This window comes from Vipera ursinii (assembly GCF_947247035.1).
Source record: "Vipera ursinii genome assembly, chromosome: Z".
Taxonomy (NCBI): Eukaryota; Metazoa; Chordata; class Lepidosauria; order Squamata; family Viperidae; genus Vipera; species Vipera ursinii.
This window is the reverse complement of record NC_139517.1, coordinates 81693024-81718806: the sequence shown is the minus strand read 5'-3', so window position 1 is coordinate 81718806 and position 25783 is coordinate 81693024. Positions and strand designations below refer to the sequence as shown.

General features: G+C 38.2%; 1 protein-coding gene across 5 annotated transcripts in view; it reads left to right on the top strand.

The window, feature by feature from the left end:
• The window catches only part of CMC1 (C-X9-C motif containing 1), a 101966-nt gene that overhangs the window by 59167 nt on the left and 17016 nt on the right, over window positions 1–25783 (top strand). For 2 of the 5 annotated variants that reach the window (XM_083376167.1, XM_083376170.1), the window contains exons 3-5: window positions 14641–14731; window positions 18299–18410; window positions 22034–25730. In XM_083376167.1, coding sequence (XP_083232293.1) covers window positions 14641–14731; window positions 18299–18410 — 203 coding nt within the window. In that variant the 3' untranslated portion in view covers window positions 22034–25730. Of the gene's footprint in view, window positions 1–14640; window positions 14732–18298; window positions 18448–22033; window positions 25731–25783 lie in introns of those variants that run through there. The other 3 variants (XR_014494079.1, XM_083376168.1, XM_083376169.1) reach the window with 3 other exon arrangements.

The window sequence follows — 25783 nt, the reverse complement described above, 5'->3', positions numbered from 1 at the left end:
CAGCCTGGGATTTTTTTTTCTCCTTGTCAGACCACTTTAGCTCTGGTGAGATAACTGAATTATATGTCCTGAGAAGGGACAACCTGCAACCTACTCATTTTCGTCATTGTGTTGTTTGAAAGATGAACTTTCTTTTATATGATGCTGTAGTACAGGGGTCCCCAACCTGTGGACCGTAGCCCACTACTGCGCTGTGGCCTGCTGGCCAGTGCGCACATGTGTGTGCAGGCACTCACCCCTACTCTCACTAGCACTCCGTGGCAAAAACAGGGCATTGTGCAGCGGAAACAGGGTGGTGCTAGCGCCCGAGCAGCAAAAACAGAGTGGGTGCTAGCAATTATTACACAGGCATTAGCACCGCCCTGTTTGCTTTGTGTGTACGTTTGTGTGTATGTATATGTGTGCGTGCGCGCCCCCCCGTAAAATGCTTCCCTCTCCCTTTTCTTGCGGTCTGCTAACCGAGAAAGGTTGGAGACCTCTGCTGTAGTATATTGCTATCACAATTTCATCTCCTCTATAGTAAGATTTTAATCTGTCTCCTATTCTCTTGAAACATTCCATACCTTGTCAATACGTTTTTCCAAACTTTGAATGGGTATGTTAAGATAAATGTATTCAATTAGCTACAGGGATCTTAGGAAGAAATGTTCATTATGTAGTACACAATTATTAGCACAGAATGGGAGATATGATTGTGAGTGCAAATGCATGATCAGATATATGAAAAATTAAGTATATTTTAGAATATAAGACTTTATGCTATATCAGTCTTTTGCTGGCCTCATAATTAATTCTCTCTACTTTGCCATATTTAGATTGATCTTGCTTTACTATATGTTCCTGCTCAAATTAGAATAATTCTTTAATCAGCTCTGTTATGCATGCCATAGTGGGCCAGGCTAGGAAAGCCATTCCTGGCACACTGATGATGTGTATATTTTATTTGTTGCTATAATTTAAAAGTAAAATAAGAAATATTGATTTCTACTTGACTGGAGACCTGATTTAGTTTGAATATCAGTCTGATCCTAATCAGGTGAGAATTAATTGAGTTGGAGGTATTAGATATTCAGTGATGTTAACTGAACCATGATCAATCTACAGAGAAGCCGCCTTTTGTACTGTGTCAGAAATATCAAATAGCTTATGCACTAAAATGTGGAACAATCTTTTCATGTTTGCTGTACTTTCAATTTGTATCATTAAGTATATCCATAAATGTATTACTTGTAAATATATAATAAACAACCTAATAGTTACAATGTGTTAAAACATCTTTTTAAAAAGAGCATGTTTATTGGTTTTTTAAAATTTCAGTATCTTCTAGATGTCTTCCCAATCAGATGATTCAAATAAACAACATATTGTGCAATTCCTATTTATTTTTCAATGCCTGTGACTCCATTGAATGGTATTATTAAAAAATAAATCTTCAAGAATATGTGTACATATGTGTTTGTATATGACAGAGAAAAAAGGAGATATACTGTAATAGTTAAGCTACTGGGCTAGAAATAGGGAGATCTGGTATTCTTAAGCACGGAAACTGGCTAGGCGAATTTGGTCAGCCCAAGCTTTTCAGCCCTAGAATGGGAAGTCGAGAAGTATCAATCTGCCAAATCGTATTGGATCAGTGTGGTAGATTACAGTCCATAACCTTCAGTGATGAGACTTTCATCCTGCAATGGGTTGATTCAGGCTGGTAATAATATTATTTACACACACACACACACACACAGGTCGCAGTGGGAGAATATAACTTTAAGCTTGTTCTGGTTCATGGTAGATGTTTTCCTATTTTAAGAGTGTGATAGCAATATCATAAGTGTTGAAGAAAATATAAATGGTGAGATAACACCTCCATAGGACCAGTTCTTAAGTAGTAAAATTGTAAACCCTTTATATAAACTGCAGAGTACATTCTAAGATTATTGTCAGTGAAGCTTTGATTATAAGTAATGATTGGATTTTATTGAATGTATAAGAATACATATATATATAATGATATTTTGGAGTGTCACATGTTCAACATTTTAGTTTTAATGTACGGCTTCTTTTGATCTTTGACAAGCTAGAAGTGTAAATATAGATATTGGAAAATTAATCCATTCATGGCATTAATTTTGACTGAATTGATTGTTGAATGATAAATTGTAAGATGTAGTTAAAACTAAAGTCTATTTGTGTCATGCCATAGATTGATTAATTTGCAGAATACACATGTTTACAAATTGCACAACGGAAAACCTGTTTATGTGGTTTCAATTTTAAAAATATTTTTATGTCATTTTAAAAATGTAAAGAAGATAGACAAAATTTCAGCATCAAAGAACTGAGCTTTGGAGGAGGGGAAGTGACCTTGATTTGCAGAGGGTGGAGGTAGTGACATGATGATGTTGGCAAATGAAAAGAATTTGGTTTGGGAGGGTTGTGGCTTTATGTTTGTATGTTGTTCTTTTCTTAAAGTCTACTTGATGGCTTTCACATACATACTATTGTTTATGTCTTCAGGTTTTCCTCACTCCAGTTTAACGTATACCCAAGATAGATACCCATCTGCATTTGATTACACACAGATCTATTGGGACATCAAGAAACTATGTGCCAGTGATGTTTGTTTATTTTTGATCTAATGTTTGAGAATAGCTATCATCCAATCACTTTTTGTCTGGCCAGTAAGTAAATACAAAGCACTGTCAGAGAACTAGTACTCATATGCTATAGATTCAATGTTGTCAGTAGCTCCATTCAGCTAACTTCTGATTCTTGAATCTGTTTCCCCTCACAAAATAAAATAATTTACTAGCATTTTCCTTTTCCCGTGCTATATGATACCAGATCTATTGTAGAGACGATGGCATAATAGTAGCAAATTATTTTCTGAAATAGTTTGTCTGCTAAGTACAATATAAATGCCTTATAGTATACTAAGCAATCTATAGTTAATATTAGATTCCCTCTTTTTAAATAGTTCCTTTCCACATAAGCTTATTTTTATAAGGGATAAATTGGACAAATTACCGTAGTTTCTGGCGTATAAGACGACTTTTTAACTTTTTAACCCATGAAAATCTTATCAAAAGTCTTATACGGGTGCTGAAACTTTAGGGACAGGGCTGACTGGAAAACCTGGAGCGGATGTCCCATTTAGTCTGTGCAGGGAAAGCGGGACCAATTGGAGAAGAAGCTGCAGTCTGTGATTTTTTTACAGGCTGGGGTCTGGGCGTCTTTCCTTCTAAAGTTGAAGAGCAGCTGTAGTCTATCCCAGCTTGAAAGGCAGGTGGGGAATGCCGCAGCCAGAGCAGTTGCTTAGCTCTAAGGACAAATTTGACTCAGGAACTGGGCGGGCTGGCTGGAAAACCTGGAGTGGATCTCCCATTTGGTCTTTTTTTTTTTTTTTAAAAAAAAAGTCTTCTCCGAAGACTCAGGGTGGCTTACAATTTAAAGCACAAATCATTGTGCTTATCAATAGCCTTCATTCTATGTATATGCCTGCTTATTAGAGCTTTCACCCCCCCCCCCAAGCAGCATTATTACAAAGTCAGCTTATTGCTCCTAACAATCTGAGTCCTCATTTTACCTACCTCGGAAGGATGGAAGTCTGAGTCAACCTTGAGCCTGGTGGGATGGGAACCTGCACTAATTGCAGGCAGCTGGTGTTACTTAAGGCTCTGCGCAGGGAAAGCTTTAGAGTGAATTAGGAAAAGTGAAAAAGTGAATTAGGAAAATAGGAAACAGTTGCTGGAATTGGGTATGTGTAGTTTAACGAAGAGAAGGGTGAGGGGTGACATGATAGCAGTGTTCCAATATCTCAGGGGCTGCCACATATAGAGGGAGCCAAGCTATTCTCCAAAGCACCTGAAAGCAGGACAAAAACAAAGGATGGAAACTAGTCAAGAAGAGAAGCAACCTAGAACTAAGGAGAAACTTCCTGACAGTTAGAACAATTAACCAGTGAAACAACCTACCTCCAGAAGTGGTGAATGCTCCAACACTGGAAGTTTTTAAGAAGAGACTGGACAGCCATTTGTCTGAAATGGTATAGGGTTTCCTGCCTTAGCAGGGGGTTGGACTAGATGACCTCCAAGGTCCCTTCCAACTACTTCTTCTTCTTCTTCTTCTTCTTCTTCTTCTTCTTCTTATTATTATTATTATTATTATTATTATTATTATTATTATTATTATTATTATTAAGTTTAATCCCCTTGCACTGTTTTATGTTTACATGTTTGATGACAAACAGCCTTATGTTTATAAGTGACAGTTTTCCTACTAAGTACCTGCATGTCATAAGCATTTGAATTAAAATTACCATATTAAAATCAAATCTAATGTATTTTTAATTTTTATTTGGTGTGCATTGGAAGAGGGGTATTCTTATATGGCTAGTATAGCCCAAACCCTATAATTTAACAGGAAATGTAGGGGGTCGTCTTATACGCCCAGTCTTATACGCTGGAAAATATTGTAGTGTATAAAGAAACAGTGATGTGTGTTTTTTTTATTTCTTTCCATCACTGTTGCTACTGTTACTAGTACTATACTTTTGAATGTAATTTGTTGCTATAAAAGTGAGAAAGGTAATTGCATTTAAAAGAAAAATGGCCCCAGACTTTTGAATGGTGACTTAAAAGCTATATAGAAATGTAGTCTCACAGACATTTTTCTTATTTGCAATACAGTAATTTCTTAAACTTAGTAAATTGGTTTTATTATTTTTTGCAACAAGTCATTATTTTTTTTAAGCAGGCTCAAATTAATTAACGATGGATTCTTATATGGTTTGTTTTTCCTGTCTTTGAGTGTGAGCCTGGATTTGAAGACCAACAGTTCCTTCCTTAACATTCTGATTATTCAGCCTGATCGTTAGATGTCTAGTGCCTTGCAATTATTATTTTAATTTTTGCATTATGAGTAACACTGTGAAAACATTAAGCACATTGTTTATCTTTAGGCTATCTTCCTGAAGTTTGCTTTTATTAGTACAGCTAGTTTTTGACCATGCTCAATATAGAAATAAGTACAAAAGGAAACCAGAGGGAAGAAAGAGTCTGTTTTCTTCAAGTTAGGTTTTGTGAGAATTGAGTCTTTTTTTAATAAGGTTGGGCAGAGATCCAGATTCAAATGACGACATGTGATATTACTTGTTGGGAACACCTTGAAGCAGCTATATCTTTTTCTGGGCTTGCACAGCTGCCACTAATATTGGGAAAGGAAGTGCTTAGCTTCAGGGTTCTTCACAGGTGCTGCATGCACACCCAAGCATGTGTCAACTCCCATTTTGCTCTTCAAATGCATATGTCAGCATTTCCCTTTTTAAAAATTAATTGGGAAGCTGTTCTGGGGGCAGATATCCAGGATGGGGGAAGAAGATTTCTTGAATGATCAAAACTGTTTAATAAAAATGAGCACTACTTTTCAGATTCCTTGACAGCTTCTAGTAAATATTTGAAAATGGTCTGAATTACAGTCTGTTCTAGCAGAGAGAAAGAGAAAGATGCAAAGACTGAGGTTACAGAAGCTCATAGTAATTATATGGTGTTACATATGTCCCTTGGTGGGATTCTAGTATTCTTGAGCCTGCTCCTTTCCTCTTCCTTTTTCATTTTTAGTTAGCATTAACAACATAAAGCTTTGTATCTGGAAGCCTTTTTATCACATTGTGATAATTCTTCCTGTGGCCCATCCACTGCAATCTGCAGTGGGTCTTTTTGGGCTATGCTCCCTCTGTAGTCAGTTCACTCTTTCTTCACTAGGCTATCACACCTTTAACCAGCTGAAGCTGGTAACTTAACAAGTGAGAGAGACCTCCTATTGTCTCAGGCTTTTATTTTATTTTGCTTGGGTGTGCACACATGTGTTTTTGCTTCACAGCTTTCAGGATGAATGATTACAAAAGGAAGAAAAACTGTATCAAGGCTATTGCGCTATTTAAACAAGCACCAATGGGAAGCAGAAATCCAATTGCTCTGTGGACCAAATGTTAAGCTTGAGAATGCCAACAACATTTTTTCCCTGCTAATTATAGCCAGCATGTTTATTTGAAATGATGAAAACATCTGTGTTTGTGATCCACCCAAACTCTATATGTTTTTGCCGAGAATGCTTGTATAGCTCCAAGCCAGTTGGGCTTTATTATTATTATTATTATTATTATTATTATTATTATTATTATTATTATTATTATTATTATTTTATTATTTTATTATTAATAATAATAATAATAATAATAATAATAATAATAATATTAGGACTCAGGGCGATTAACAGGGCAATACATAAAAACAAGTTACAAAAATTAAAAATTATTAAAAAGTAATTAAACAGTGCCCATAATAAATTAATACAGATTGAAAATTAAAATCCATTTATAAAATCCCACCCCGTCCCATCAGGCCAGGCCAGCTTGTTCAAAGAGATGGGTTTTAAGATCGCGCCGGAAGGAGCGGAGATCAGGCGCCATCCGGAGCTCGACCGGAAGATGGTTCCATAAATCCGGTGCACCCACCGAGAACGCCCTCCTCCTGGGTGCCACCAATTGGCATTCTTTGACCGGTGGCACCCTGAGGAGACCCTCTCTGTGGGAGCGTACTGGGCGGAGGAAAGTTGACGCCGGCTGCAGGTGCTCCCCAAGGTATTCCGGACCCGTGCCATGTAGGGCTTTGTAGGTCATTACTAACACCTTGAACCTCACCCGGAAGACAACTGGAAGCCAATGCAGCTCGTGGAGCAAAGGTGTGACATGGGAGTGTCGGGAAACTCCCAGTACAACTCTCGCAGCTGCATTCTGTACCAGTTGGAGCCTCCGAGTGGTCTTCAAGGGTAGCCCCATGTAGAGAGCGTTGCAGTAGTCAAGACGAGAGGTCACGAGCGCATGAGTGACCGTACGTAAGGCATCCCGGTCTAGATAGGGCCGCAACTGGCGCACCAGGCGAACCTGGGCGAAGGCCCCCCTAGTCACAGCTACTATATGGTCTTCTAGGGAAAGCTGTGAATCTAGGAGGACTCCCAAGTTGCGAGCCCACCCGGCCATGGTCACCATACCAAAGCAGCCGCGGCGCTCCAACTCCCCACACCGCCAACCGTCCCAGACGCCAACCAGGACCATCTCCACCACTTCAAACGCTGACACTGCTATATATTTTTAAGAGGTTATAGAAGTTGGGATATGGCTGACTTTTAAACTATTAGATACCATGTGTCTAAGCTATATCTCCTTAAAATAGATTTTAAATTTAAATTTGTAGTTCTGTCTTTTGTACATAAAATAGGATTGTTGCTGGAGAATATTAATCATTAATATTTGATTTGTTTTATTAATGGCATTTGCATATATTTATAGAGATTAAAGGAGCCATATCTGTTAAAACCACATGCTTTGGGAGAAGTGAATATGTATGTGAATATATAAGTGAGATCTCTGAGCTTGGCTGTTTATATTTCAGCAGTTTGTCCTGTCAAGTGTTTATGAGAATGTTCTATTCTGTTTTATCTACACAACAACAATCCCACAAAATAATTTGGGGTACAAGATTGTATTCACACTGGTACCCAGTGAGTCTCCATGGCTAAGGGTAGATTAGAACCTGGGTCTTCCTGATATAATTTCAGCCTTGCTGAATTCTAGGTCCCATCAGTTTCACCAACTGTAAGCAAAGAAGGCAGATCTAGTAATATTTTGAGGTATTATTGTGATTATGATTATGTAAAATAATAAAGGGGGTTGTCCCTTAAAATGTCTGCAGTGTGTAGTCCAGGTGTAGGCAACCTCGGCTCTTTTATGACTCCTGGACTTCAACTCCCAGAATTCCTAAGCCAGCATGGCTCAGCTTGGACAGCACTCCCTTTCCCGTCAGCATGGCTGGCTCAGGAATTCTGGGCGTTGAAGTCCATGAGTCATAAAAGAGCCAAGGTTGCCTACTCCTGGTGTAGTCTATTACTGTTAGCCTTGGGTCTGTGAAATAAGCACCTGTAATAATTGACCTAAATTAATTAATCTAACCAATTTAATATACTACCCATAATTATAAAATGATTCATTTTTTTAGTATGAATACAATTCTTATAGGAGATTGGCATATGTAATTTATTCTTTAAGAAATTTAAGAATAAAAGAAGAAGATAACCTGATGTGTAATGAGATGCTTCTAGCACACATCAGCATAACAGGAGCTCTGGTGTGTCTGCTATATGAGAGCCATTCATTTTCAGAATTTCGTTAAAGAGTATTTATATGTGTGACAAAATATATGTTGTATTTTCTGCACAGTGTGAAGTTTCACTGGCTTTCTGACTGCAGAAGAAATAGATTGCATGATTCTGAGCATCAGAAACAGCAGTACAGAATACTATGCAAAGGCCAACAGTGTTATCACACGGAGTGTGAGTTGTTGAAAGCAGTATGAAAGGGAGAAAGTTTTCACTCTTGAATTTGTTAGAAAGGAATACAGTTTCATAAATAGTTCGATAATATTGAAAAGAAAGTCAACTATGAGCTGTGTTAATTTGTTACATAGTGTGATAAGAAAATCCTAATTAAAACCCTGTTGTTAAACAAGCGAGAAAGACCTTACAAAAGCTTGAGGCAGCAGGCCAGGAGAGGCTAAGCTTGCAGATCAGACTGCATCATTAAATGAGAAAATGAAATATTTCCTCCACTAGGAGTCATTTTCTAGGTCTATGCAAATGAGCTCCACTGTGACTCAAATTGGAAATTCAGAATTGAACAGAATATAATTCAGTCTGGATTCATGATTTGGGAACTTTGAGATTTTTTTTTAAATTATGGTAAGCAATTGTAGGAAAGTATTAAAATACCTGCAGCTGTTTGTGGTTATTGTTGTTGGCAAAATATGGTGAAATTGCAAGATGGTTGACATTTTAAAAGACTTTAATCCTGCTATATTTCAACAACCTTTTGGATTTTTCATAATTTATTAAAGTCAAATGTAATATTTTTCTCATGCCAAAGATATGAAAATATTCTAGACCTCTTCTGCTAGAAATGGAAGGGGTGAGTAGATAAGTCATTACTCTTTCCTTCAAGATGATTAAGTTAAGATGCTTAATTCAGGAAATTTGAGAACATTGTAAGGATTAAATACTATGTTTTCAGGTTTTAAAATGCTATCAGTAGCTCTTGTAAAGTGGTTTTGCTATTGTTGTGCTTCTCAACAGAAGATAGCACAAAAAACCACATTAAGGTTTACTTATATTTGGGTTGTGATTTGTATTTTTCTATAGTAATTCTGTTTTTAAATTAAGCCTTTTATTGATAAAAGAGAAGTTGGTTCCTTTTTATGAAATAAACTGCACAGGAAGATTTATATTCTTGGATAAATAATATTTTTAATTGACTAGGAAGAAAGTAGGTCTGTGGGAAATTCCATAACTTCATAACTGAAATTAATGAAGTTATGGAATTTTTGTTTGAGTATCCTTTTAGTAGACCTTGGTCAATTCAGCTGATGCAAAAAAAAATATAGCTTAAAATAATTTTGTTTCAATGTTTCTGTGTGGTTTGCATGCTTCACTAAGAAGCTGTTGTAAACATTTTATGCTATAATACTGCCCTCAATTAAAATAAGGGCAAAGATCCTTGTTTGAAAAAACAGATGTATAAAACTGCTTTTACATTAGAATTTTGATCATCCTTTTTCTAATCCGTTGATTGTAAGATTTCTTCAATTATATAATCCCAATGAGATTTTTAAAAATGAATGATTTAATCCCATCACTTCTGAAGGCCAATAGATTTGGAGAGATTTGCCTAACTACTAAATGGCCCTACAGCAGGGCCATGCAAATTTTGGATTCAGTATCCCCCAAATGCTATAGCGTGCATTGCTTTGCGACTCTCTAAAATAAAGCAACCCCAATAGTGACATTTGTATGGAAATACAAGTCTGTTTTAAAGAGTTGCAGACATTTGCTGTGTTGTTGTAAACTACTTTGAGTTGTGTTCTAAAATGGGTAGCTTTACAAATCTTTTAAATAAGTAAATATCGACCTTCCTGCATACTTCCAAGGCTTTCAGAATTGAATCCAAAGCATTGTGCACTCTGGTATGCCATGTGTCATAATTTATACCTTCAGGAATAACTCAAGAGCATTCTTCCTTGTCTACCCAGATTGAATGAGGGGAAAAAAAAACGTCTGCTCTATATCCTTTTGCATCTTACAAAGATGAATATAGCAATGAGATAGTCCATCCTCTCAACATGATAACTTTACCGTCACTTTGAATGTACACCAATCGGCATACATCAAAATGAAATTTCATTGCATACAGCTCTCAAAGGGTCACCACCTCTGATATATACTCGTTGTTTGGGGCCCACTCAAATTTCACATTGTCCATTTTAGTCTCTAGGGAGTGAACGATGGCAAACAGGACAGATGGAAATGGGGCTCCATGTGGATTAGCTCTCAAGTTAGCTTGTATTCTGACAACCTCACCTTTTTTCCTTTTTCTGATCCTGACTCTTCCACCCTTTCCTTAAAGAGGCTTTGCTTCTTTTTGCCCCTGGAGCACACTGCCACTGCCACCAACTCCTCCAAAAGCCTCTCTCTCTTCCTCTGGGCCTGCCGACAGCCTCATCCAGTTCCTTCGCCCCATAAGCTCCAGGTCCTCTCCTCCTCTGCCTCTTCTGGAAACAGCCCTGATTTGCAATACAATCCATCACTGGGCCAGCAGTCAGATCTTGCTGCTGGTAGAACAAACAGCGCCAACGACTTTTAACGGTCTCACCAACAGTTCCAAAACAACTAGAAACTCGCCATGCCAGCAAAGATTGTCGGTCGTAATGTTGTATGTTACCTTAGTTCCACCATGTTGCTCAAACACATTAAAATCTTCCTGATCATGTGGCCTATAGCCCTTACTATCCCTCCCAAAACTATTCGCCTTCAAGAGCCAATGCAGCCGCAGCCATTCCAGGCGCCGCCATCTTATGGAGGTACAAGCTTACAATCTAAAAGGTAGAACCCCAAAAGGAATAGCATAGAAGACCGGGAACAGATAATAGTTCCTAGATTCAAGATGGCCCTGTTGCTTTTATAAAAAAAAATATTTGTTCTCCTAAAGCATCAAATTTAATAACAAACGAACATGGATATCAGTTGTAAAAGACAAGCAAGTGGTTTTAGTTCTATGAAAATTAGAATTACATCATATAATTTCAGCAATGGGTTCTCTCTTTTGCATGAAGTATTTTTATTTATTACATTTATATAACTTCCCATTTCACATGATGACTCTGGGCAGCATACATAATAAAACAATCCAAATATATAAAAACATTAAAATTCAACCAAAAGTGGTAAAAATAGGATGGTGAAAAAATATGCAAGAGAGTGTATTCCTATTAATTATCTTACAACCATCTAGCAGGGTCCATTCAATGATGGGGTTCCCAACTCAGTGGATGAAACCTTGTTTTAAGGGTTTTCTAGAAGGTCAACAGAGCCAGCCTCACCTTGGGGGGGAATTATATTTTGCAGGTTGGGGCCATTGCAGAAAAATCTTTCCTGTTAGGTCCCACACATAGCAAAATTCTCTGGCTGATGAGACATGGCATGTCTCTCCTGGTAAGATGTAACCAGGAACATGCAGTCCCTCAAATAACTTTGCAGGTAGGATTTTAAAACTCATAACCAGCACGTTCCTTGAATTAGATCCCAAAAGAAGATGGCAAAGTGCAGTTTGCAAAGCAGAGATGTAATGGGTGCAGTCCTTGGAACACATATAAATACCTGTGCTGCTGCATGTTGCACTGGTTGAAGCTTCTGGATATTCTCCAGAGGAAACTATATAGAGCACATTACAGTAATCCATTTGGGAGGTGACTAGAGGATGAAGTTGAGCTTCCTGATCCAGGAATGGACGTAACTGGTGCACAACACAAAGCTGTGTAAAGGTCCTCCTGGCCACTTGCTCTGTGAGCAGGAATCATGAGTACAGAAGGACTTCCAGATTGCAGCTATGTTTGGTGCACTACAACCTCATCCAGCACCAAAGATGGTAAATGCAGAGATACAGGAAATCCCGAAAACCAAAGTGACTCAATCTTGCCAGGTTTTAGTTGAATCGAGGTATTCTCTATCCAGATCCTCACAGCTTCCAGGCACCAAGAAAGGATATCAACAACATCACTTACCTGACACTGGGGAAGAAATATATAACTGACACCAATACAGGAGAGCATTTGTAGCTTAGATTTGAAATGAAGGGGTCCTTGGTATTCTCTGAGCTTGCTTATTTTCTTGCAGACGTTTCATTACCCAACTAAGTAACATCATCAGGGCTAGCAGAGAGCACCAAGGATGCACTATCCCAATCCTGCTCCTCCAGAAGTCATCCAAAAGCATAACCAATACTATTTTTTCATCCCATTTCATAGCCTGAATTCTGACTGAAAGGGAGCCACATAATCTATTTTATCCAACTACTTTCTTTACAATGTTCCCATTAAAGGAACATTGACCAGTATGGTAATATCCAGCTGTGGCTTTTTGAGGAGAGATCTGAACCAAGGCTTCTTTAAAACATTAGACTCCAATTTCTTAATTGACAAAAGCTGTAGAACCAGCTTTTGATTAACCTTTTGGCTCTGCTCACACATTACTCTAAGCCAGCACAAACAGCAGATAAATTCACGCATAACATTAAACCATAAATATCAGCTTTATCCTTTCTATTTAGTAAAAGCAAATAAGTTTATGATCAGTATAAAGTATGCACCCAGCCTATGTTATTTCCAGGGTCAGAAATAATATGCCTACGATCGGTTTCCAGTAGTGGGAGGAACAGATTGCAGAAAGTTGGAGTTTTAATCAGATCTAATCTATGTGAATCATTGAATTGTACATTTCCTACTGTGTTTATAGGGGAAACTGGCAGGTTTCAGTTGCTGGTAGGTGATAGGATAAACAAAGGCCATGTTTGCTTTTTATGATTGTAGGTGAAAGATGCTAATAGTGACAATATTAGGTTTTTTTTTAGCCCAATAGTTTCTTTAACAGTAACCACTAAAGTACCATGAAAACAGGGCTGACAACTGTTTCTTAGCCATGATATACTTGTCTCTTCTCTTTCCTTCCATGTAAACAATTTTAGTTCCCAGTGTCAGAACAGGATAGAACTGTGTATCATGACATCGTATCAAAGGGCAGGGATAGCTCCAATAAAACAGGTTGCATTGGAGGACTCTGAACTCTGGCTTAGTTTAAAAAAAACCCCAGCACGCCTAGTTATTTTACTGCTAGGATGTGGCAGAAACTTCCAATTATACCTTGTTTGCCTTTAGCTTCAGCATTTAAGAGATTCTACACAAATATAAAACTTTAACACTTTTTTAAAATGAGTAACATTTTTGTAGTTAAACTTTTTGGAAACCAAATTGCCTACTCTGAATGAATAGTTTTTTTCTAATAACCTTTATCAATAGATTTTATATAGATAATAAAATACATTCAAAGAATAAAAAATATTTATTTATTTATTAGATTTCTATGCCACTCATCTTGCCAAGGCAATTCTATGCGGTTTACAATCATATAGAAAATGTCCCATACAGTCATATAAAATACACAGGATAAGTGTGAAAAAGAAAAGAAAAAAATAAAGCAAAAAACAAAGAAAGTCAGAAATGCATACAACTAGTGGAATTCAAATATCTGAACAACTGGTTCTCTTATTCGATGCAGGCCTGAGCCTCCGAGGCCTAGAACAGACTTCCAGAAGTGGCATCCATGCCATTCTGGCAGGCCGTTCTAGGCCTGGGAGGCTAGACTGGACTTCTGGAAGCCAGCCAGTTCTCAGAATGCAGCAAAATTTAGCTACCGGTTCTACTGAATCAGAGTGAACCGGCTGAATCCCACCAAGCCACTTTCTCTAATTACATCATAACTCTCCTATTTTATAACTTATTCTTTCTAATCATCAAAACTGTAAATCACAACATCCTTATCTTTCTCACACAAAAGGCCCATACATGATTTCCAGTCAGTGATGAATTTTAGCAATGACCTTTTTTCTCAAAGAAGTCCACTTGTCCATAACACAAATTTCACAAGCATTCCTCCACAGTCAGTAATGCCAAATATTTCCATCTTAGTGCATATAGTAATATAATCACAGTAATTATAAATTGAAATAATCTTATAAGCCTTTTTTTCTGTTTACCCATCAATACTAAAAGAAAAAGTTCTAGCTTCAATTAATTATTCATTTAAAACTTTCTGTATCAATACATATAGTTGAATCCTTTTTTTTAGCTTTTTTTACATGTCTACCAAACATGATGGACATTGTTCACATTTTGAGCATACATTTGAAGTGCCTTTCTACTTTCTGGATAATTTCTCTGATGTCATGTACCAAACAGTGCATTATTTTATAAGAATTCATTTTAATATAACATAAATTTAAATCTGTTAATAACATATTTTCCGTTGATTCATCTGTATAGTATAACAAAAATTCTTAGCCCACTTTATTATACATCCTTTAACCTGCTCTTCCTCCTACTTTGAATGAATAATTTAAGCATCAGTCAAAAGTAAAGTTCATCTTCATGAGGATATATGAACCTGTTTCTTTGTTGAAGCATAACCACTTTGCATCTGTTTTTTTTCCAGAGTTTACCAAATGTTGCAAAGACACAGGTTTTCTTATGGTGGTAAAGTGCCAAAAGAAAAACAAACTCCTGCAAGAATGTCTCACTGGCTAGTAAGTATAAAGGCACTGAATTGGAAGCCCCCACCCTGCTGTTTTATTTTGAAAAATGGCATGATACAGATCTTGTTTTAATTCTTTGATATCAGCAGTGTATTGGTTATCAGTTTGACTGACTGACAAATCTGAGAAGGCACTAAATTGGGAAAATCTATAATATCAGGACACTGAGATAATTTGCACTGGTTTTTATTTATTTGTTCCTTGTGAGTTGATTTTTCTTCCTTTTGTTCTTTTGTTGTCATCAGTGTAGCAGATTCTTCATAAAAGAATATAACTCTTCATGGTGGACATTTTGAGGAGGAGTATCTATAACCCAGCCATTCTCCAGTCATGTTAAGCTATAACTCTCAGTATTTCCAGCCAACTTGGCTATGGTAGTCTATGATAATGGGAGCTGTTGGCCTAACACACTGGGGAGACAAAGTGTTGTGTTGTAGTTCATTATCCAAGATCAGAATCACTTATGTATTGCCATATACCGTATTTTTCGGACCATAAGACGCACTTTTCCCCCCCAAAAGTGGGGGGGAAAATGAGGGTGCGTCTTATGGTCTGAAGGTGATCCATATGGCCAGCCCCAACCTCCGCAAGTGGAAAGCAAGGGAGATTGCCAGGAGCACGAATCGGCACGTGCTGAGAAACGCCGATCTCACGCTCCTGCACTCTGCCTCGCTCGGTTTCAGCTTCCCTTGCTACAAGAGAAAGCAGGCTGAAACGGAGTGAGAGAGATTGCCTGGAATGCAAATCGGCTGATCTCGTGCTGCTGCAATCTGCCTCGTTTCAGCCTGCTTTCTCTTGTAGCAAGGGAAGCTGAAACCGAGCGAGGGAGGTTGCAGGAGTGCAAGATCGGCTGATTCGCATTTCTGGCAATCTCCCTCACTCCGTTTCAGCTTGCTTTCTGCAAGAGAAAGCCAGGCTGCAGGGCCGCCTCCGCGGGTACTGCTCTAATGCAGAGAGGGAAGAACAAAGAGGGAGGGAGGGAGGGAAGGAAGGAAGGAAGAAAGGAAGGAAGGAAGGAAGGGACAATGGGAGAGGGAGGGAGAGAGAGAGAGAGAAAGAGAGGGAGAGAGAGAGAAGGAGAAAGATTTTTTTTTTCTTGTTTTCCTGCTCTAAAAACTGGGTGCGTCTTATGGTCCGAAAAATATGGTATTTGAAAGCTGTAGAATTGCTAGAATTATTCAGAAAGTTCATGATATATGAAAGATACTTATGGTCTCTATTTTTAAAATGATTTGATTTGTAGCAACAATACTGAGCATTAAGGGAATGTTAAACAAAACCAAACAGATAACATAAAACAAGCAAAAAAAAACCTGTGTTGTAAGGAAAATAAAAAAAATACATAAATAAGATTTAGTTTTGGAGAAAAAGACTATTTTGGATAGGAATTCTTCTATTTATTTTTTTTAAAAAAATTCCAAAGTTAAGAAACTTTCAAAAAAAATTTGTTAATTGCACTAAGATAGCCAATATGGAGATTCAGTTTCATGAAGGGATCTGAAATGTTCTGTACTACTATGGAGTATTATTAATCCCATTTATATCCCGCCCTTCTCCGAAGACTCAGGGTGGCTTACAATCTAAGCACAAATCAATGTGCTTAGCAGTAGCCTTCATTCTATGTATATGCCTGCTAATTAGGGCTTTCACACACACCCCAAGCGGCATTATTACAAAGTCAGCTTATTGCCCCCAACAATCTGGGTCCTCATTTTACCTACCTCGGAAGGATGGAAGGCTGAGTCAACCTAAGTTAGGTGTCACAGCAAAAAAACGAAAAGGTGGGACTAGGACAAAATGTAAATTTAATTACATGTATCAGGTTCTGTAATTTGAAACTTCAGAATACTGTTTACCAGAAATGTCAGAGAATACAGGCAAGTATCTGGTTAAATAATTAAGAATTCTATTTTGGATAGAATACAGGTAGTCTTTGTTTAACAGTGGTAATTGGGGCCAACAACTAAGGGTTAATGAATGTAAAGCAACAACTTTTGACAGTGGTTGTGGTCCTTCCAATTGCCATCATTAAGTGAATTTTGCATGGCTACATCCTGTAGTTATGTGATGACTATTTGTAACCCTCTGCCAGCTTTCCCCATTGATTTTGCCAGCAATGAAAGTCACGAATGGCTATCACATAACTATAGGATCACTGCAACTATCATAATTATGAATCAGTTGCCAAGCATTATAATCACAATGAAATCACTGTGGACATGCTGTGATGGGTATAACTATGAGGAACTGTCATAGGTTCCCTCTTTCAGTGCCATCATAACTTTGGTCACTGAAATACTTGATCACTAAGTGAAGACTGCCTGTACTCTTTCTCTTCCCTGTGGGGAAGTTTATATTCTTCTATTGCTGAAATTGCACCTGCTGGGTTATATGCTTTATGTTTTCATAGACAAAATTGTTTACTTGTGCCTATGAAATCTCCATATTAGGGCTTTGCAAAGCATTTTACAAAGTCCAACATTAATTTAATTTAATTTAATTTATTAATATTTCTATACCGCCCTTCTCCCGAAGGACTCAGGGCGTGTACAGGGCAAGAATAAAATACAAAATTACAAAAGTTAAAAGTAATTAAATACATGCCCGTTAAAAGAACAATTAATACATAATAAAAAACCCCAATAAAATAATAACCCCTCCCCCAATCCCCCCTCAGGCCAGGCCGGCTTGTTCGAACAAGTATGTTTTTAGGTCGCGTCGGAAGGAGCGGAGATCGGGCGCCGTCCGGTGCTCAACTGGTAGCTGGTTCCATAATTCTGGGGCGCCCACAGCCCCCCTCCTTGGTTTATTGTGACATCCACATCCTCCAGAAGGTTCAACATAACAGTAGCTGCTTTGAGAGTTTCCCTATGGGCTTTCCCATTCATGTTTGTGCACAAGCACTTGGCTTCCAGTCCAAGGGAAAATGTTTGTGTGTGCAAAGAATACCTGCAAAGTATCCAGGGCTGCCTAATAGAGCCTTCCATAGGACATGGGTGCGAGAGGCACATCATACATTTTTATAATTCCATGTATTGTTTTTCCTAAGTGTCTTTTATTTCATATACACCTCATGTTTATGTGTTTAGGTAGACAATGAAGACACATAATTCTGAAAATTAGTGTCCCTCATAGAGAATTATTTTTAAAGTATTTTGCCATAGCAGATAGGTTCTCATTTAAACATTTAAGGCTGAAGTGATTGGCATTTCTATAAAATACCGTGTTTCTCGAAAATAAGACCAGATCTTATATTACTTTTTGCTCCAAAAGACACTGTAGGGCTTATTTTCCGGTTATGTCTTATTTTGGGGGAAATACGGTACTAAAAGCGGACGATCTTAACTGGGGCTTATTTGGGGGGGTAGGGCTTATATTACAAGCATCCTGAAAAATCATGCAAGGGCTTATTTTCTGGTTAGGTCTTATTTTCATGGAAACAAGGTATATAATTGTAATTGGTATCAGAGGGTTCTCAGCACTATTCCTTCTTGCTCTATAAGTTTTCTATGTAATTGAGTGGAGAAATTAATGCACATATTTTGCCTATTTTTTTAGCTATAGTGATCCAGCATTTTATGAAGAATGCAAGGCTGAGTATTTGAAAGCCAGGGAAGAATACAGGGCAACACAAGGTGTTCCTCATCAGAAACATTCTACTAGCACCTAGGCAAGTTGTATGGGTGACATTTTAAACCTGAACTTATGTAAGCACATCAACTTCTTTCTGACTTCCTCAGTCTAAATCTCTCAAAATAAATGAAACTAAAATACAAAAATCCTGAAGGACATGCTGATCAAATCTGGGTATTCAGTTTGGTACATCAGTAGTAATTCCTCAGTTCATTTAAACATGCAGCTGTGCCACAACACATTAAATCACTATATGTACCTATTTTTCAGGACACTGCAAAATAAATCTCCATCTTTTATTCTTATTTATTTAGACAATATAAATGTAACAATATTTAAAATATGATAGAATGTAGTTCTTTGGGAAGAAAAGCGTGTGCTGATTTCCAGTGGTTATATTTTTAATGTTAATGGCATTCCACTTTTGTCTATAACAAGTGAACTATTTGATTGCACATGATTAATATCTGCAAGTAACAAAGGAGAGGCCCTTTGCAAGATTTCTTCCCTCTCAAACCCTCAAAGAGTTTGGTTTGCCAATGAATGTCCGCCAGAGGATGATATATCTGAACTGAATGCCAATCTTTCAGAGCCTCACTTTAGGAGAAACTCCACACAATTTTTTTTTAAAATAGAATTGTTTAAGAATAGTTCCTATAGATTGCCACCTGATGGATGTTAGATATATGAAGAATATAATCCTCATTTTGAAATCCCAACCCATCTAATAATCACTGAATTTGAAAAGGCTGCTGGAAAGCTTTTAGGAAGGGAAATGAATGGTTAAAAAAAAAAACAACCACCCACAAGTGAATACAGGTAGTCCATGATTTAACGTTAGTTTAGTGACTGTTAAAAATTATAACAGCACTTGAAAAGTGACTTATGAATGTTTTTCATACTTACAACTATTGCATCACTCCATGGTTACATGATCAAAATTCATATCCTTGGCAACTGACTCATATTTATGACAGTTGTGGTGTCCCAGTGTCATGTGATCACCTTTTGTAAACTTTTGACAAGTAGTCAATGGGGAGGTCAAATTCACTTAACAACCATGTTACTAACTTAACAACTATAGTGATTCACTTAACAACTGTGGCAAGAAAGGTAGTAAAATAGAGCAAAACTCACTTAAAAACTGTCTCACTTAGCAATTGAAAGTTTGGGCTCAATTGCTTGTTAAAGATGAAAATAAGCCATTCTGCTAATCTTTCTGTTATATGCATCAGTAAATTATATCTCTTAACAAGAAAACATGTACTATTGAACAGGAATAATACAGTTCAGTCTGCATCCTTACTACGATTGTAAGTGTATAGTGCCTTTGACTGATTAGTGTAAGTTACACATGGAATAATGGGCTGTTGAATACCAAACTGTGTTTTGCTCTTAAGGCTCTACTGCTCTTATTATTGAGACATTTTTGTACATGGAAAACAGGTTTCTCATTGACTTTTGCAGTGGGGATTGCCACGTTATCGTCTAACCCCTAGTTCACAGGTCTGCAACCCGCGGCTCCAGAGCCTCATGCGGCTCTTTCAGCTGTGTCCTGCGGCTCCCAGTCCTCTGCTATGTGTAGTCCAAAAAAAAAGTGGGACTAAAAAAGTTCAACCAATCAATTCAAATATGCAGGGTAGGTGCATATCTCGCCTTGGCTCCACTCTTCAGTCAAACCTGTGCATGCACGCATGTATGCGCATGCGCACACATTTTTTGCAGCTCCCAGTTTTTCCTTTTGTGAGGGAATTGGTTCCGAGTGGCTCTTTCACTGTTTCAGGTTGCTGACCCCTGCCCTAGTTGGTTAAACTGTAACAAGAAACCTGGGCCTGTGTTTTTGTTACTTTGCATAGATTCTAAAATATTTTTCCAAGCAACATTCCTGTTTCAAAAAAGTAGAGGTAGAACCCTAGTTTACAGTCTTCCTTATATTCAGAATTTCAGTACATTCTGAATAAGGACTTTTTTCAAATTGCTCTATCATTAGATACTTTTCAATAGTTTTATTCCCATATTTTCTCATCTCAATCAGAACAAGTACTCATTTTCAAAAGAAAAAAAAATTGTGGAAAAATCCTATGATCCTCCAGGGCACATAAAAAATACAGAATACAAAAATTAAAAATGAATTAAATAAGAGCCCGAGCTAAAAACAGTAGAATAATATAAAAATCCCCAATAAAAACCCCAGCACATCCCCCATCAGGCCAGGCCGGCTTGCTCAAATAGGTAGGTCTTCAGACCGCGTCAGAAGGAGCGAAGGTCAGGTGCCATCCGGAGCTCAACCGGCAGCTGATTCCATAAAGCCGGGGCGCCCACAGAGAAGGCCCTCCCCCTGGGGGCCACCAGCCAACATTCTCTGACCGGTGGCACCCTGAGGAGGCCCTCTCTGTGGGAACGCACAGGGCGGAGGGAAGTTGATGCCGGCAGCAGGTGCTCCCTAAGGTACTCCGGACCCATGCCATGTAGGGCCTTAAAAACCATTACCAAAACCTTGGACCTCACCTGGAAGACAACTGGTAGCCAATGCAGCTCGCGGAGCAAAGGTGTAACATGGGAGTACCGAGAAACTCCCAAGACAACTCTCGCGGCTGCATTCTGTACCAGCTGGAGCCTCCGAGTGGTCTTCAAGGGAAGCCCCATGTAGAGAGCGTTGCAGTAGTCCAGACGAGAGGTCATGAGCGCATGAGTGACCGTACACAGGGCATCCCGGTCTATATAGGGTCGCAACTGGCGCACCAGGCGAACCTGGGCGAAAGCCCCCCTAGTCACAGCCACTATATGATCTTCCAGAGTAAGCCGCGAATCTAGGAGGACTCCCAAGTTGCGGGCCCTATCTACGGGGGGTAAAAACTCAGCCCCCATGGAAAGAGGTGGAATATTCTGAATATCCCGGGATGCCGGTATGCACAGCCACTCAGTCTTGTCGGGGTTGAGTTGAAGTCTGTTCCTCCCCATCCAGACCCGAACCGCCTCCAGACAACGGGACATCATGTCGAGGGCATCACTGGGGTGGTTTGCGGTCGAAATGAAAAGCTGGGTACCAGCATACTGATGATACCCAACTCCAAAACCACGAATGATCTCACCCAGCGGTTTCATATAGATGTTGAACAGGAGAGGCGAGAGGACCGACCCGAGGAACTCCACAAACGAGAGACCTCGGGGTCGACCTATGCCCCCCTGCCAACACCGACTGCGAACGTCCCAGGAGATAGGAGGAGAACCACTGAAGAACTGTGCCTCCCACTCCCAATCCCCTGAGACGCCGCAGCAGGATACCATGGTCGATGGTATCGAAAGCCGCCGAGAGGTCTAATAGGACTAGGACAGAGGAATATCCCCTGTCCCAGGCCCTCCAGAGATTATTAGACTATAACTTCCGTTACTCCTGACCACCATGCTAGGTCTTGTGGGGATAATTTCCTTAGAAGAAAGATGTAAAAATAAATAATAAAAGCAAATAGATCGCTAAAAATCCACTATCTCTGGTTATAAATGCTGCAAATTTCAGAAGATGTAATGTTACCTTTGCATTTAATCAAACAAATTACTAAGAGTTCATAGGTTTCTTAGTCATATAATTTATTGTTTGTGCAATATTTCCCAATGTTGTTTTTGTGGTATTTAGGGAAATAAATTTTGATCCATTTGCAGAGCTTGGATTTGTGAGAAGATTTAAAATGCAACATTTGAAGAGGGAAGACAGTGTCAACATCATTTTACATCCGATATTCATCAATTCTACCTTCAAAATGTACAGTATTGTGGTGTTAGGATATTATTTTTTTGAGATGCAAAGAAATAGAACTGAATATCCTGTCAAAGGATAGATAAAGATTATAAAATAGGTAATGTGGAAAGCCGAGACAAAAGCAGGTAACAGAATTATGCCACCGAAAAAAGTGCTCACAGGTTGAGCTTTATAATGTGGGGCTATTCTAATGGCATCAAATAAAAAAATGTTTCTTTATTTAACTGCGTATGCAAATACAGGGTTAAATTGATTCTCAGGGAATTTATTTTCATCCAGTAAATATGAAAATAAAGCTTCATGAATTTTAGCATTTTGCTTTCCCCCCTAATGTGAAGAACATCTCACAAAATATATTGTATCACTTATGTCATATTAAATAAGTGGTATGTAATGACTCATCTCAAAATTGATTGAAATTTAACTGATTTTTCATTGTTTGTACTTTTTCCTCATTTCATTTGCAGAGAAATATATTGCACACTACAGAATATTTCCAGCTTTCACATTCTTTTATAGTGATCAGCTGGTTGAGTTTCTACATATAAAATAGATGGTCCCTTTTTTATAATATCTGAAATAAGGTGCTAGGGCAGCAAATGATTAATCATTAAAGAACATTGAGGTGTAAAACATGATTTTGGAACATGCTCTCTTAACTACTGCTGAGTGTGCTGTCCATGAAAAACAAAACACAATCCCATTCTGAGTCCTACAGTTAGGCTTTTATGACTTCTGATTTGGCTGCTTTTTTGCACTTTTCTAACCAATGCAACAGAGGTAAGTCAAGTCCCTATTGTTATCAGTTTTAGCCAGAATGAATATGGCAGTGAAGTGTTGAAAGAATATTTAAACACATGGTCAAACATGTGCCTGGAAAATTGCCTTTCTCTGAGCTTTGCTATGGGAAAGCCCATGAACGATTGGGTAGATTCCATGAATATTGTACTGCAGTTTACTTTGCAAGCAGTTTGGGGTGTGTATACACAAGCATGTGCATTTGCTGAAGATAGAGTGTGCTGATCTTTGAAGGACTTGCTGAACATTTTGGTGTGCATGTGCAGTCTGTGAGCTCCAGAGTTCTGCTATAATTTCTTGCAATTAAGCATCAGCAGGCTATCAATTAAAAAGAAAATAGAGAGCTTACAGAAAATTGAGCCACAGGGCTTTAAAAACAAGAAAATAATTCTGGTCTCCTTTTAATGCTAATGCAGTCATTTAGATCAGGACTCTCCAACCTTGGGCCGCATTCCACTATCAGGCTGTGCAAGTGGGTGAGCACACACACAGCTGCACTTGCACAATCGATGGGTGCTCATGCTCATGCATGAAGCTCCATTTGTGAGCAGTGGGTGTTTGTGCTTGTGAATGAAGCTCACCCTTGTAAGTGCAAATGGAGTTGCGCATGCTCATGTGCGTGCTTGCTGCTCATATGGAACTATCCCCTCTTCCCCCATCCACCAGTCCACCAAGCCAGAAAGGTTGGGACCATTGTTTTAGATCATATCATATGGTGTTCTATGTAGATTTTTAATAGAAGACCTGAAAGAGCTGTTGTATTCCAGTTGTTTCGTACCACAATTTTTAAAATAAATGTTCTGCAATTTGGGTTGTAGCATTTAACATAGTGTATCCTGAACCTACCTTTGTAGCTACGGAATAAAAAATAAGGGGGTAGCTGATCTTTAATTCCAGTTATTGCTTATGGCAGAAACACTAGAAATTCTCATTCCAAGAGCACATTGGCAGGTCAAAAGTTTTTAAATGGTGCTTTTTGCATGAAACTTGAAAGAAAACGTATTCTCTTTTCATTAACATGAGTAAGAATAATAGATTTAAGAAGCAAACTCTGATTAAATCTACCTGTAAGCACTTCAAATTCATAATTTCATGAATGCTTCATTATACACTTCCCTCGTGACTTTGAACTCAGTTTCTCACGATGGTAGCAAGAATCAAAAAGTGACTATTTCTCAGATCAAAAAAATTGTTTATTTTCTATGAATTAGCCATTTAGAATTAGCCATCCTTTAAGAAAATACATTAATATAGGCTTTCAAGGGTTCTGTTTCAAGGAGTTTTAAGAGATGAAAACATTATTTCAGTGTATCGGAGCAGCTCATAAAACACAACAGCACTGATTAGAAATGGTTCACCCAGGCTTTGATGTTTGGTACTGGAGTTATATTTGCTTTTTTCCCCACTTCCTTTTCTAATGTATTCTACATTGAACTCTTTAAAAATATAAATTTTAAGTAAGATTTTGGTATTTTAGATATATAAATCAAATAATCAAATGTCAGGGTCAACTTAAAGCCCTTCTATCCCAAAAATATCTTGATTTGAAAGGGAAAGAGAATGCTATATTCCTAAACTGAAGGAAGTTTATACATTCTTAATTATAACAATGAAAGACTACTACAGGATTTGTTTTCTACTCAGATACAGAATTTTGGCCAGAATCAGAATTTGCTCTAATTTAGGATTCTAATTAGTATAGGTGAATATACAGCTCAGAGCATTCAAAATAAAAAAAAAGGTTTCTACCACTTAGCATACAATTGTTTCAAACAAAAGCTAACTTATTTAAAAACATGACTGTATCCTCAATGCATTCTTAAAAGCACGAAGCAGCTTGGCATGCTGAATAATGGTAACTTATTCAAGGATCTCTAGTCCAAAAAAGCAGTCCTGAAAACATTAGAGCTATGCAGCCACATGAGAAATGGTTGCTGCTACTTTGTTATTACACAGGTAGTTGGTTCTGTCAGCTGAAGTCAGTGGCTTAGATTTATTATATGCATATTGGGGCTTGTTCTATTACTCTACAGGAAGATTGTACTCCCTTGAGTCAGTTATGTTCATTGGTCAGAATGAATTCCTGCAGCTGACACCACTTCCATTAATCACAGACAAGGTAGGATGTGTGAACAAGACGAATCTGATGAACATTATTTAGGTGTGCCATTCATTAATACAGGGGCGGGGGGAAAAAACCCTCCACCCTTTCATTTCCCTCCACAGATTATATTCTCTTCAGTAATGACAAGGAAGAAAGCATCAGTACTGAATTATACAAAATGCAATGCAAAGAAAGGGAAGGGAAGATAGCGCTGCTCATCTGCACAACCACATGGGAAGTTTTTATCTTTCAGAAACATACACTACAGATTTTACTTTTCTCTTATTCGCATTTCAAATGCACATTCAGAAACAAACGGGAAAGGGCAGCATACATGAATTTGTACATGTGGGAATGACCAGGTGAGATTTGAGCAATGAAGTAAACAAAACTTGCAGCTGGTCCATCGTTATATTGTTAGATCCTTCCCCCCCCCTCCCTCTGCATCTTAAAGACCAGGTACATAAAACTAGAGTTGGAAATCTACCCAACGATATGCTAATAAAAGCATCTCTACTGACTTGAGGGTTTAAGATTTCAGCTGAGATTTACTGCTAATAAAATGAGATAGAAAGGATGCAAAATTATTTCAATGCATATTCTTTAGTATAGAACAGGGGTGTCAAACTCAATTTCATTGAGGGCCGCATCAGCATTGCGGTTGCCCTCAGGGGGCCGGGTGGGTATGGCCAGGGTGGGCGTGGCCTACTGGGTGGGCGTGGCTAGAGTGCATATGGCCTACTGGGTGGGC